This window comes from Xenopus laevis, chromosome 7L, assembly GCF_017654675.1.
Source record: "Xenopus laevis strain J_2021 chromosome 7L, Xenopus_laevis_v10.1, whole genome shotgun sequence".
NCBI lineage: Eukaryota > Metazoa > Chordata > Amphibia > Anura > Pipidae > Xenopus > Xenopus laevis.
The window spans coordinates 5,357,141-5,372,278 of record NC_054383.1 but is presented as its reverse complement, the minus strand read 5'-3'; the positions used below and the strand labels follow the sequence as shown (position 1 = coordinate 5,372,278).

The window sequence follows — 15,138 nt, the reverse complement described above, 5'->3', positions numbered from 1 at the left end:
AGTTTTTATATAACAATTAAGTGATTAATATATATTTGCATTGTCAGCCAGGGGGAGTCCTGGAAGAAAAAGCTCACAGTTCTCTGCTCTGCTGCCAAGCTGGTGATGGTAAGGATCCACTTGATAAATATGGGTCAGATGAGGAATATGTTTATTTCTTCTGAATATTTTTAAACCCTTTAATCACTCAGTGCTCATAAGTAAAAAGTTGGTACATTCTCACTAGAGGTTCTACAGAAAAACATGGTACATCCAAGGATTTTATAGCATTTCTGTTTTTAGGATTTTGTGTCTAGAACACATTTAAGCTTTTTAAGTTCCTAGAATTAAATTGTATGAGTTGTAACATGAAGAACGAAAGCATAAGTCATATAGTCCTGCCAATATTGACATAAATACCAAATCAGCGCTACTTTGTACTGGTGTTGTTTTAGTATCCATCACTATGGCATTTTATACACACAACTGTGGTCACTGGGAGTTAAATATGTTAGTTGTGCAATGTTGGTACAACAAAAACAGGACACCTGCTCCATATACAAAAGAGAACAGAAGAGGGAATTCAACAATGAGGGGCAAGGTGCAAAAACAGAAACACGTGGGAGCAAGTGCGGGTGCAAGCTCCAAAGCCTTGTACAGTTCTGAAAGGGGTTGTTCACCTTTGGGATAACTTTTAGTATGATGTAGAGAGGGATATTCTGTGACAATTTGCAAATGGTTTTTATTTTTTATTATATTTTATTATTTATTTATTTTATTATTTGTATTTTTTAAGTTACAGCAGGGAAAATAAGTTTTGAACATGTCAATGGTTTTCTCTGTACATTTCTAATGAGGCTGTTGACATGAGATTTACACCAGATGTTGGTGACAACCCAAGTAATACAGACATACAATGAAATCAAAACAGTTAAGTCCAAAAATTAAATTCCCCTAGCAACTATGCATTGATTTGAATAAGAGACTGGAATATGAATAGGAGAGGCCTGAATAGAAAGATGAGTAATAAAAAGTAGCAAAAACAATACATTTGTAGCCTTACAAATTTTTAAAGGGGATCAGTGACCCCCATTTCAAAGCTGGAAAGAGTCGTAAGAAGAGGGAATATATTTAAAAAACTATAAAAAAATCAATAACGAAGACCAATTGAAAATTTGCTCAGAATTGGCCATTCTTCAACATACTAAAAGTTAAAGGGATCCTGTCATCGGAAAACATGTTTTTTTTCAAAACGCATCAGTTAATAGTGCTACTCCAGCAGAATTCTGCACTGAAATCCATTTCTCAAAAGAGCAAACAGATTTTTTTATATTCAATTTTGAAATCTGACATGGGGCTAGACATTTTGTCAATTTCCCAGCTGCCCCTGGTCATGTGACTTGTGCCTGCACTTTAGGAGAGAAATGCTTTCTGGCAGGCTGCTGTTTTTCCTTCTCAATGTAACTGAATGTGTCTCAGTGGGACATGGGTTTTTACTATTGAGTGTTGTTCTTAGATCTACCAGGCAGCTGTTATCTTGTGTTAGGGAGCTGTTATCTGGTTACCTTCCCATTGTTCTTTTATTTGGCTGCTGCGGGGGGGGGGAAAGGGAGGGGGGTGATATCACTCCAACTTGCAGTACAGCAGTAAAGAGTGATTGAAGTTTATTAGAGCACAAGTCACATGACTTGGGGCAGCTGGGAAATTAACAATATGTCTAGCCCCATGTCATATTTCAAAATTGAATATAAAAAAATCTGTTTGCTCTTTTGAGAAATGGATTTCAGTGCAGAATTCTGCTGGAGCAGCACTATTAACTGATTCATTTTGAAAAAAATTTTTTTCCCATGACAGTATCCCTTTAACTTAAAGGCGAACCACACCTCCTAAATATAAACATTAAGTACAGGGCTCCCTTGTGTCATTGAGTTCTGCTTCCTCAACCAGATTGCAGAGCTCAGTTTACAGAGCACAAAGACTAGGGCCTACTGTATGTCAATGAGCCCTAATGTATATGTGTAACTTCTGTGTTTATAGTACTAGCATTCCAGTACATGCATTTGTTTCCACAGTGCATGAGTATCTCAAAACCATGACATACCCAATGGTGCAATCAACACACCATTTATTTCAGTGAAGAAAAGGGTGTTGGATATAATCTGTATAGTGTACCTTACAGTTGATATTTGTTATATGTGAATGATAGACCTGGTCTCAATTTTCCCGAGTATGCAATATCTGTGATGTTTTGTTCCAGATCATCCTAAAACAGAGGAGATATCCCTTAAGGTCCCTGAAAATATTCTGAAGGATTCAGAAAGAGCATATGTGACGGTCCTTGGTATGTGACCCCATCATTCTATTTCTGTTTAGAGATGTCCTCAAACTGTGAGGCTGCCTCTCATATTGGGTACAGAACAGTGACTTAAATGTACTCCTTATTACAACTGGAAGCTCATCTTGATAAATTAGGAGGAGCCGTTGGGCGAACAGGCATATTTTGTCCTAGATATTCTTAGAACTTTGTTTAAAGGATAAGTAAACCTTTAAAACAAGTGAGTGTAAAATTGATGAGGGGTCTATTCTAAGCACCTTTGCAATGTACATTCATTATTTATTTACTTTTAATTCCAAGTTATTAAGGGATACATGTACTCTTAATATGAATGAATTTTGTTACAACAGCGCCACCTGCTGGTCAGTTTCCCACCAGTCTGACCAGCAAGTAGTCAAGGAAGTTGTCAGGAGAAAGAAAGAGGCTGCTCTGATGTTCAGAAGAACATCAGCCTCTTTCTTTCTCCTGACAACTTCCTTGACTACTTGCTGGTCAGACTGGTGGGAAACAGACCAGCAGGTGGCGCTGTTGTAACACAATTCATTCATATTAACAGCACATGTATCCCTTAATATCTTGGAATAGAAAGAAAATAAATAATGATTGTAAATGACAAAAGTGCTTAGAATAGCCCCCTCATCAATTTTACATTCACTTATTTTAAAGGTTCACTTATCCTTTAAAACAGAAATTTTCATATATCTGAAACATTGTTATGAGCTAATTGGGACCTGATGTTGGACCTCGAAGTGAGGGCTTGAATAAAAAAAAAGTCCCAAAACCAATGGTGTTAAAACACTAGTAGTCTCAAAAAGGCACATTATGTTGCCAAGAGATTACAGAAAAGGTAATAGCTTCTAGAGTGAAAAAATTGTTCTGTATAGGTCTCCAGAGAGGAACTCTTTGTTCACTTGTATAGAATTATTATGGGCATATTTAGCAAAATGTAAAAACAGAGTTTGTTTATACCCTTTATAGAATAGAAAGCCATGGGATTTCCCTCTGGTAATATGTAGCAGACTCTAGTTTCATGTAGGGGTGCAGCAAATGTATACTTTTTGGATTTAGTAAGAAACCAAATTCACTACATAAGATTTGGCTGCATTTGGCTGCAAATCTGAACATTAATTCAGCAAAATTAAAATAAAATTGCTTCTGAAGGTCAACATGTGGCTGATGGGTTATTTCCGGAGACAAACAAAGGATGAACAGGGCATATGCTGCCAATTCAAACACTCCAAGTGTAGTTGGAAACCAACTGGCCTTTGTATGACCCCATTGGGTGACTATTTGGCCATTGATCCATCCTTTATCTATCATAGAAGTTTAAATATCCCAGTGTGTAAAGACTTCTTCATTGGGTTTTGTTTTAAAAAGACTAGTTCACTATCCTGTGGGAGAAAAAAACAGTAAATGTTCATCTAGTTATGCATCTGCTGGATTCCCATCTATATTCTACAGGAGATCTGATGGGAACAGCCATGCAGAACCTGGACCGTCTCCTGGCCATGCCGTATGGATGTGGGGAGCAGAACATGGTTCTCTTTGCCCCCAATATCTTCATTCTTCAGTATCTGGAAAAGACTCACCAACTGAGCCCTGAGATCCAGAGCAAAGCCAAAAGGTTCCTTGAAAGCGGTGAGGGATTTTGCTTTTCCAGTTTAATTTAATTCCCCCTATTCCCTGTCCTCTTGTCTTTTTTTCTCTTTTCTAATTAAGTCTCAATTACATTTTATTTCATTATTATGCTATATTTATATAGAAAGAATTCACATCGAAAGGACTCAGAGATCACTCTATTAAGCAGGGTATCTGAATTTTTTTATCCAACAAAATAGAACATATCTGTTGTCTCCTGTTACTAGCATCATTTGAACTAAAGGAGAACTAAATATATACAGGTATGGGATCTGTTATACATAAACCCGTTATACAGAAAGCTCTGAATTACAGAAAGGCCACCTCCCATAGACTCCATTATATCCAAATAAATCAAATGTTTAAAAATGATTTCCTTTTTCTCTGTTATAATAAAACTGTACCTTGTACTTGATCCAAACTGAGGTATAATGAATCTTTATTGGAAGCAAAACCAGCCTATTGGGTTTTTCCGTTATCCAAGAAGAACCAGTCCCGAGCATTCTGGATAATAGGCCCCATACCTGTATAACACTAAAGAGACAGCCTTCTAAAGTCGTTTCCAGCAGTGCCCCATCTTTAATCTTGTTTGCTCTTCTTTTGAGTGGCAGTTGTGCATATACATATGTAGGCTCTATAGTACTGGGCACATTAACACAAAGTGGGTAATGTAATAACAGGCACAAAGTTACTGTAGTAGTGTGAATTAGACTTAACCATAAAAAGGTCACATTAAGGGGCCCATTTACTTAGTTCGAGTGAAGGAATAGAGGAAATATAGTTCGAATTTGGAATGGTCGAATATGGCTACTTCGACCATCGAATGGGCTACTTCGACCTTCGACTACGACCTTCGACTTCGAATCGAATGATTCGAACTAAAAATCGTTCGACTATTCGACCATTCAATAGTCGAAGTACTGTCTCTTTAAAAATTTATTCGACCCCCTAGATCGCCACCTAAAACCTACCGAGGCCAATGTTAGCCTATGGGGAAGGTCCCCATAGGCTTCCTATCAATTTTTTGATCGAAGGATAATCCTTCGATCGATGGATTAAAATCCTTCGATCGAACGATTATTCCTTCGATCATTTGATCGAACGAATTGCGCTAAATCTTTTGACTTCGATATTCGAAGTCGAAGGATTTTAATTTGGCAGTCGAATATCGAGGGTAAATTTGCCCCTAAATGTGTAATTATTTATATCGAACTGTATAATGTGTTTGTGTTCAGGGCTCCAGCGACAGCTGACATACAAACGGGATGACGGATCATACAGCGCATTTGGGCAAAGTGACAAAGAGGGGAACACATGGTGAGTGCTTAGGGAACCAGCCTCTGTATTGTGAAGAAGAGAAACCTGATAGAGTCTGGGCACATCAGGATGAGAAGTTTTTTCCTTGTTCATACTTCTTACACATCACAATATATCTGTCCTGTTCATTTGATACAGATGCTGATGTTAAAATAAAACATACATCTGAAGATATAACTCTATTCATAAACTTATAAGTGTTGGAATCTACTATAAGCAGCTTCATCATGGCCATAATTTCACCATAAAAGTGTTTTATGTAATCATATTAAGGTTTGTGAAAATGTCAGTATTATCAAAGCTTATATAATCCATCTTCTCAATTCTGACAGTTTTTACTTGTTTTTTCCCTGCTTTCATTCTCCCCACCCAGGCTGACTGCATTTGTGGTGAAGTCCTTCAGCAAGGCTCGTCCCTACATCTTCATAGATGAAAGTCACCTAAAACATTCTTTCACTTGGCTGAAGAACAATCAACATGAAAGTGGCTGGTTCCAGAGTGTGGGGAGACTCTTCAATAATGCTATGAAGGTACTTCAGCCATGATACATCTGCCAGTATAAAGTGTTACTGTTCTGTATCATTGGTACCAACCAACACCATGTGTTTGTCTTATAGGGAGGAATAGATGATGAAACCTCTCTCTCTGCTTATGTAACAATGGCTTTGCTAGAAGCTGGTCTATCTGTACAGGTAAGTGGCTCAGACCATGACTGATTCAATTTCATAGTTAAATACAAATAAATCAAGTTTAAAGTTATAGACTCTAATGCATTGTGTATGTTCCTACAGTGTGTTGCATAGATATGGTATCTATCCATACAGGCAATATCTCTGTAATGCATAAGAGCAAATTTACCAATTCCTCGTCCAATTCCTGTTAACCCTGTGTCTCTTCTTGTAGGACCCAATGGTTGAGGGTGCTTTATCCTGGCTGAGGAAGGCTGCCAAAGATGTGAGCAGTATCTACACCCAGGCTCTGCTGGCCTACACTTTCACTCTGAGTGGTGATACTGAACTCAGGGAGATGCTGCTGGCTAAACTGGATGAGAAGGCTGTAAAAAGTGGTATGGAACAAGTGTTTATTTGTCATTTCACACAATGAAAACTGCCTGCATATAGCTGGTTTTATCATCTACAAACAAAAGGAATTCAAGCAACTCTATTGAAATCTCAATAAAGACTCTAATTTTTCCTTTGTAGCCCTGGTTAAACTAGTCTATACAATCCCCTGAAAATGGACCACCCCAACCCCTAACCTCTGCCTTTCTAATGGAGACCAGTCTGTCCCAGTGTTAGTGAGGGGTGGAATAATCTTTTATAGAACATCACACAGATCTACTGTAGTGTTATAACCTTCTGATCTTCAGTTCCTAAAGTTACTTCTATGGGAACATATATACCTCCAACTGAGAGAGGTCATTTGCTGCAGGAATTCTGCTGAAGGGATCTACAGCAGGAAGGGAAAATGCTGTGATGGGGCCAATATAAAGCTTTTATAGTGGGTCATTTTAGTATCATGAGTTGCTAATACCAGCTGCTTCTCATGTACATCTCATTGGAAGGAAACAAAATGGCATGACTTTGAACAAAAATGGTGAATCACTTAGAATCCAGCAGCTTGCAGCCTGTAGTTCTGGAAGACCAACACTGAACACCCATATAGCTTATCTTGGTTCATTGTTTTTATTACTGTTCAAAATAATAATGATTCAGAAGGTGGTGGATGAATTTAGTTTCTTGACTGGCTACCTGCTCCCACTCTGATACAGGAGAAGTAGGCAAAAGGCAGAGGGTGAGGATCAGCATTTAACTTAGAAACAAATGATGTGCCAGACTAGACCCCTATGGACAGGTACAATTTTGAATGCTAGTTTGCCCTGCAGAGAAGACTGAAAAGATATTAAGCTGGATCATGCAAGGACATCAATAGATGCTATGCCTACAGTATCATATATCCTGCATTAGGAGGCCTAGGTGGAACTTGCTAAGGTGCATACTTACAGTATCCATGTGTCTACCTTTAAATTCTGACAATATGGTTCCCTCTTCTATCCACAGAAGGACAGTTACACTGGGAAAGGAAACCTGCCGCAGCTCCCTCTGATTTACCCTACTGGTACCAGGCTCCCTCAGCCGAGGTGGAGTTAACCTCCTATGTACTGTTGACCCTTCTCTCTGGCCTCAAAAAGGACCTGGGGAAAGCTTCTGAGATAGTCAACTGGCTGAGCAAGCAGCAAAATCCATATGGGGGATTCTCTTCTACTCAGGTAACCGTGGAGAACATCAATTGAATGTACCAACTGATACCTGCAATTATAGGCTATTTTAATACATTATCATACGTATTCACATTTCACATTTATTTAAAAACTAAAATTGATTATAGCCCAGTGAAAAAAATGCTTTATTCTCATTCATAAAGATGACCCCGATTCAGATTCTGCCTGAGGCACTGATTTATCTCAAATATCCTAAAAAAATATTCTTAAAAAAAATCCTTCAGTCGTTTGTGTATTTGTGACTATAATAACCATCAGCTCTTTGAAATCAGGCAACTTGTGATTTAGTTTTTTTACCTCAATCAGGACACGGTTGTAGCTCTACAGGCTCTTGCTAAGTATGCCGAGGCCACATTCACTGACAAGGGAGATGTAACAGTCACAGTCAGTTCCAAGACTGGATTCCATCAACAGTTCCATGTGGATCAAAATAACCGGCTCCTGCTACAGAAATCCTCACTGTCAGATATCCCTGGGGACTACTCTCTGTCAGCCAGTGGGAGCGGCTGTGTGTATGTACAGGTGAGGGGACACTCACCCTCTTACTGTTCCTCAATCTGCTAGATTCCCAGTCTGATTCAACCCCTTGTTATTGTCCCACAGAGTGTCCTGAGATACAACATTCCCCCACCTAGAAGTGATGCCACCTTCTCAGTACAAGTGAAGACACTACCAGACAAATGTCCTCAAGATCTATTAAAATTCATGACGTTAGGCATCACTGTTAAGTGAGTATTCTTTTATATTTTTATTTGGAAACTCCCTTAATATAAATCATTTCCATATTCTAGGGCACATGAATTATTCATGAAGGAACCATCTAATATTTTGTATTATAAAGAGTGAGAGAAAACGTTCAACAGAAGCATCTCTTGGAAACGAGATGACCCTTGTCTCTGTTTAAGAGGGAAGAACTTACAAAGGATATACTGGATGCTTCCACTGTTGGCCATTACTAGATTTATAAGGATACATGTGCCATGTGAAGCACTTACACATGAAGTAAATCAGTTCTCTGTGTCCAGTTGTGCCTGTCATTGCATATACATACCTGTGTCCTGTCTATTGTTTAGCTTAAGAAGAGGCTGTTGGACCTTCACCTGATGAAGCCAATATTACCATTTAATGTGTAACTGACCTTGATATCACTTTAATTCTTCTATGTTTCTGTACAGTACTCGCATGTCTTTTGTTGATTTTACCCTATGATCCCTTGACTCTGCCCTGTCTCTGTTCTTGCAGATATACAGGAACTCGGGAGAAATCAAACATGGCTGTGATTGAGTGTAAGATGCTCTCTGGATTTATCCCATCAAAGGGCTCAATCAGAGATGTAAGTCCCAGTTCTATGAAGCCCATTTATTAGTCCTACTTGGGTGGGTAGATTGTATAACATGGGTTTCTTTAGAATATTAATTCATCCTTCTGCCAATGGTATTAAGAGCCATTTAGTCAGTGGGCTGAAATGCAACAATGCGTTGACTATTAAAGGGATAGCATACACCCCTTTTCAAGATTAGCTGCACAAATATATGACTTGTCCTGAACCTACTTTTTGTCTATTGTTTTAATTATGGTTTCTGATATTTCTAGCACTAAACATGAATATGAAGGCAGCTACACTTTAAAACTTCTCCATCTCCCATAGAAGAACTGTTAAAACAAATTACCAGTCCACTGAGAAACCCTTGATACTGAGCTCTAAGACTGTAGCTGCTTAGATAAGATAAGAGGCTTTTTTAAAGGAAGTCTGAACATATTGTTCTGTTCATAAAAGAAGGAGGAGGTTCACTGATCATAGTTCTAACTTTCAAATGAATACTTTTTAATGGCAAAAAAAAATGGATTTGTTTTTATTATTCAAACAAGAGACAGAATGTAACTTCAACACAAGTCCTATTTAATGTGCTCGTTTGTGAGACTATAAGATTCCTTCGTGTTTGCGTTGTTGGACTTTACTCTCAGACTTGGGTTCCTTTTTACAGCTGGAGAAGAGCAAAGCAATAAAGCGGAGTGAGATTCAGACAGACATGGTGACATTATATTTAGATGAGGTGAGTCACTTTAGAGTCCATTTGTCTTGGTGTATTTAATGCCTCTGCTCTAAAATAATAAACTACCTGATGCAGGAGGATACAACACACATAAATGTGCTGCACAACACAGCAGAACAAGACTTGGAGAAACCAGTAGCCATAACATTAGCTCCTCAAATTTTTCAACAAGTGAATCTCTCCCAGGGCAGAGCTACATCATGAGTATGTGTTCATAGTCCCAGCTAATTTTAATAGGGATGGCATGACATATAGAACTAGAGGGGGTTTATATCTAGTACCTATAGGGTTCATGTACAATTATGTTTAAAATACCCACAGTGCACTGGTCTTTCCCATCATTCTGATGTAATTGTGGCCCATGGAAGGGCCAGCACATGGGCAAGACACATGCATCCACTCGCACACCCTCACTGGTTCATTATTCTATTGGTTAAAGATTAAACTAATAGGGGCACTAGGCAGAGAGCAAAAAGGTGTAGTACCCTCCTTTAAGGGAGCAAAGGTGCAAACATAAGCTGAATAGCATTTAATAGCCACAAAATGATGCCCATGCTACCTTTGCCTACAATAAATAAGCCTTATAGAAATATAATTTATAGAAAATCCTGTCAAAACACATAAACTAAAGGTTTTAAATATCTTCCTTTAAACTTTTCAGTCATTTAGAAAAAAATATGCAAAGTCCATTTGCGATGTTAGATGTTGTTGTCTCCTTCACTTTCCTACAGCTGGGACATGAGCCTCTCCATCTCGCCTTCACGGTGGAACAAGACATTGTAGTGAAGAACCTAAAGCCGGCCACGGTGAAAGTCTATGATTATTATGAGACAGGTAAGGGACTTTCTTTGGGAAAGAAACTCTGGTTGGACTTGGCAGAATGTTCATTGATAGACCATAACACAATGACTCTCCCATGGAAACATGGTCTTTAAATCTGTTTCTTTTCAGTGGAGCCTAAGTTCCACCTTCAGTGGAGCATCTGTATCATCTGGGGGAAAAACACCAATCTACCAATCATCTGGGGGAAAAACACCAATCTACCAATGCTACATTGGAGCTCAGAACTGCTCTTTCTAGCTCAACCCATGGGCCTTACACTCCTAGAGTGGTACAATAACAAGAGCTTGCCTACCACTATCTACATAACTCATTCACACAATCCTTGTCCCCCAACTTACCCTAAAGGGACTTTTCCTTTACAGTACATCTTCTTAATTGGGGCCCTGAGTCCCAGGCTCCCTAGCAACTACCACCCTTCTCTAAAGGTGGCCATCAAAGAGTGACCTGCCCACTTACTATATCAAGCTCCTCCAGAAGTGGTCACCACCCACCTAGGTCAATAGGAAACTAATCCCGTCAAGTTTACAGGTACCAGGAATTTCTCAAAAATAATTGAGGGAAATCTAACAGGAGTCCCAAGTCTGTAGGGGAGTTAACCCTAGGGGTTCCTACACTTACATCTCCTTTGGACTGAAATAACTCAATGGCAAAGTACATTTCACTAATGTTTTTAAGAATTAATCAATTCATAATACTCTACAGTTAGATTGTAGGCTCTATGGTGCAAGGACCACGTTCCTCCTACTGTATGTATTTTACCACATGGCACATAATCTCTGTATATTTATTCATATATGTATATTTGTCTCCCTTGTTTGTTGTTTTTATTATAAAAATATACAGCTCTATATATGCTAGTAGTGTTATATAAATCATGATATATACTTACTGTTCTTGCTCAACTTGCAGGAGAAGAGGCAGTTGCCGAGTACAACTCCCCCTGCAGCTCTGGTAAGAACCTCCTACAAACATCTATCTATCTATCTATCTATCTATCTATCTATCTATCGTCTATCTATCTATCTATCTATCTATCTATCTATCTATCTATCATCTATCTATCTATCTATTTATTATCTATCTATCTATCTATCATCTATCTATCTATCTATCTATCTATCTATCTATCTATCTATCTATCTATCTATTTATTATCTATCTATCTATCTATCATCTATCTATCTAGCTATCATCCATCATCTATCTATCTATCTACTGTCTGTATTAGTGATGGGCGAATTTATTCGCCAGGCGCGAATTCGCGGTGAATTTGCGCGATTTGCCGCCAGCGAATAAATTCGTGAAACGCCCACGAAAATTCAAAAAAAAAAAATTCGCAGGCGTCGAAAAAAACGGACGCCGGCATCAAAAACGGGTGCCGGCGTCAAATAACGGGCGTCAAAAAACGGCAAATTCGCCCATCACTAGTCTGTATGTCTATTTGTCTCTTGTGTAAACTACTCAAGTGCATCTGATTTCTGAATGGTTTTTACCTCTTTTCACTGTCCTGTTCCAGTCGTAACCGATCACTTCCTCCCTTGACTCCATTCATCCCTCCTATTTAAAGGAGAACTAAACCCCCATTAATCAAAAATCCCCTTCCGTCCATTGGCCCCCCTCAATGCTTTCTCCCTCCTTAGTAACTCAGTGGAAAAAGTATCCCTGTCATGTACCTTGGCATAATTATGCAGAGTAGTGCAGCGGAGCTCTTTGGCGACATCTTCTGTATCTTCGAAAACTCTTCTTTTCCTTCGGCAATCTTCGGAGCTTTCCGCTTATGCGCAGTAGGCACGAAAACCAGAATGGTCCCAACTGCGCACGTGCGAAAAAGCTCAGTGCCGGCGCTCACTTCCGCGAGGAACCAGAAGATACAGAAGATGGTGCCGGAGAGCTCCGCTGCGCTACTCTGCATGAATATGACAAGGTACATGACAGGGACACTTTTTCTCTGAGTTACTAAGGAGGGAGAAAGCAGTGAGGGGGTCAATGGACGAAAGGGGATGGGGATTTTTGATTAACGGGGGGGGGGTTTAGTTCTCCTTTCTTATCCCATTTCCCTACATTTATTTTGCATTTTATTGTTCTTTAATCTTTTTTTTAATCTTTTTTTATCTTTCACTGTTTTAATGCAATCACTCAGACTTAATTTGTGTCATGATGGTGTGAAGTTTAGGGGGATAACAGCAAGGTTTTCACCATACATGCAGGCATCTCCAAAGTGAAAGGAAAAACAGTCTGCTTATTTTGAAATCCACAGGCTTCTAGCAGCAATCAATGGCAACGGAAAAAACAGCTTCACTCAGCAAGGAAAAGCCCAACAATAATCAAAATAGCTCACTTTAGCAGTTTTAGCATTCAGTACCCCAAAAGACTAAATAAGCTTGGTCTCTGTGAATTCAGCAGTTCTAAAACCCAGGCAGTTCCCACTTGTAGCTCCGTCCTCTCTTTACACCTGCTGCTCAATCCCTTAAAAACGCCCCTTGGATCTCCAGCCCACACCTCTGGCTCTTTAACCCTCTGGTGTTTCTTAAAGGGGTCACTCTGAAATAGATGGCTCAGAACCTAAAGATGGGGGATACATATCTGCCATCCACGATATATCCCCTCCAACTTGAACAATTGTAAAATAAAAAGACAGTTGTATTCTTCAAAGTCTTAATTAAAGATTCATTTGCCACAATTTTGATTTTTTAAAATCATAATTTCAAAAACATTTTTTCGGCTAGTTCCCCACCACCGCTTATGATTTTTACTCTTCTATATCTTCTTCTCCAACCCATTCCCCATGAAAATGAGTACAGTAAAAGATAACTGTATGTACAGTGTCTGTCACATTCATCCATGCTCTGTTTCTTCCTAGATGGAGAGAAAGGCAACACAAAATGAGATTGCTCCCGGCACCATTAACGGAAACATAGTTGAGCAAAGTCCTCAAACAGATCTGCTGCAATATATTTTCACATAATGAAATTAAATATGTTTTATCACTTTCTGTATGTGTCTGTTTCATTTGCTTGAGAATGGGCATTAATGTAGAATTATGAAATTACAACGGAATAAAAAGGTTCTCCAGATCTAAATATATTGAGTCGCTATGGTGGATATCAGAGCTGGGCTATGTACCTTCCAGACCAGGAAAGAGCCTGAAACATAACATAGAGCAACATGTCTATAATTGATGGGGTTTCTGGGCACATCTTCTTGGAGCCCATGAACTTTGTATCTTACCCTCCGGTTGTCTCCTGCTCATGACCAGATTAGCGCAGCCAGTTGGGACACTGCCCTTGGGGAGGGTGGTAATGATTAGTCTCTCAGATGATATTTCTTCAGTCTTCTTTTAATCAGCTGTTTACATTCTTTGATTCTCTTTAACCGGTTGAGACAATGTTGTGTAAATGGCTTTTGAAAAAAGTGAGAAAAATGTTGGACTATAGTTGGACTTGGAAAATTGTCCTTCTGAGAAGAAACAAGAAAGTGAAGAAAAAAAAATGTATTTTATTTTTTTGACCAGTGTTTTAATTGACACAATGATTGACCAATCACTGATCAGCATGTCATAGCCCCAACCCATAATAGCACCTGGCCCTCACTTTGATGTCACCGGTCCATACTCTTTCTGGACCATGCTGCTGCAAAAGTTGGCAAACCTAAAAGGAAGCTACTGTATACTCAATGTGACTTGAGATAGCCCACTTGAACTCTATAGCATCATACCACAATGCTACACCAAAATGGCCCCATCTGCTTTACAAAAGGTGGGAATTCAAACTGAAATCAAACTGCTAAGTAAAGCTCTACACCTCAAGGAATTCCAGGTGGGGCTTCCCATTCAAACATGCATTTACCCGTAAAGGACTCACATATACAGAATCTTAATGAGAATCTTAAGTATCTGGAAGACCAACAAAGGGCAACTGAGTAAGTAAGTAATGAGTGGGTGTCTCTCACTGATGCAAAAAGAAAAAAGTTGGAGGTTATAAAAAGCTAAAGTTCTGGGACCAGAAAGCTAAACACTATATACTGTTTGTAGACACCCTCTGTGGTCTGTCAATATGGTCTGTCAACAGAGGTAAGTGACCAACGTTTATCGTGCAAATAATAACAAGGATTAACACAACAGTATTATTATTTTTATAATTTTCAACACTTATTTATAAAATGCCAACATATTCTGCACTGTTTTACAATAAAGGGGTGTGGTACATTAAACAAACAACAATACATACAAAAACCAATAACTAATACAAAAGGGACTCATTTTTTATCACATGGCCCAGCAATAGACACAAATATCAGAATAGAATTGTGCCAGTCAAAATGGCATTCTATAAATATTTGCGCTGATCTCTAATTATTGCAAATATAATGGTTGAACCTGTTGTGCATAATAGGAAATACAAATCGTTTTTTAAAAAAATGATTATTGCATGGACATTTGGTAGCCAAGGCAGTTAAATTGGTTGGTGGAAGCAGGGAAAAAGCAGATGTTTTAAATTGCTTTTTTTCAGAAACCAGTTAATGAAGAATTTGTTATACGCAAATATAATGGTTGAACCTGTTGTGCATAATAGGAAATACAAATCATTTTTTAAAAAATGAGTATTGCATGGACATTTGGTAGCCAAGGCAGTTAAATTGGTTGGTGGAAGCAGGGAAAAAGCAGATGTTTTAAATTGCTTTTTTTCAGAAAC

General features: G+C 38.7%; 1 protein-coding gene across 1 annotated transcript in view; it reads left to right on the top strand.

Annotated features, from left to right (window-relative positions):
* The window catches only part of a2ml1.L (alpha-2-macroglobulin-like 1 L homeolog), a 33,281-nt gene extending 19,842 nt beyond the window's left edge, over positions 1 to 13,439 (top strand). Inside the window, 15 exon segments of the mRNA NM_001135077.1 lie at positions 48 to 108; positions 2,237 to 2,320; positions 3,776 to 3,952; positions 5,188 to 5,269; positions 5,643 to 5,799; positions 5,887 to 5,961; positions 6,173 to 6,335; positions 7,330 to 7,538; positions 7,857 to 8,072; positions 8,154 to 8,278; positions 8,793 to 8,883; positions 9,536 to 9,604; positions 10,336 to 10,438; positions 11,357 to 11,398; positions 13,308 to 13,439. Of these exon segments, the coding sequence (NP_001128549.1) occupies positions 48 to 108; positions 2,237 to 2,320; positions 3,776 to 3,952; positions 5,188 to 5,269; positions 5,643 to 5,799; positions 5,887 to 5,961; positions 6,173 to 6,335; positions 7,330 to 7,538; positions 7,857 to 8,072; positions 8,154 to 8,278; positions 8,793 to 8,883; positions 9,536 to 9,604; positions 10,336 to 10,438; positions 11,357 to 11,398; positions 13,308 to 13,333 (1,680 nt within the window). The 3' untranslated portion in view covers positions 13,334 to 13,439.
* The last annotated feature ends 1,699 nt before the right edge of the window (positions 13,440 to 15,138 follow it).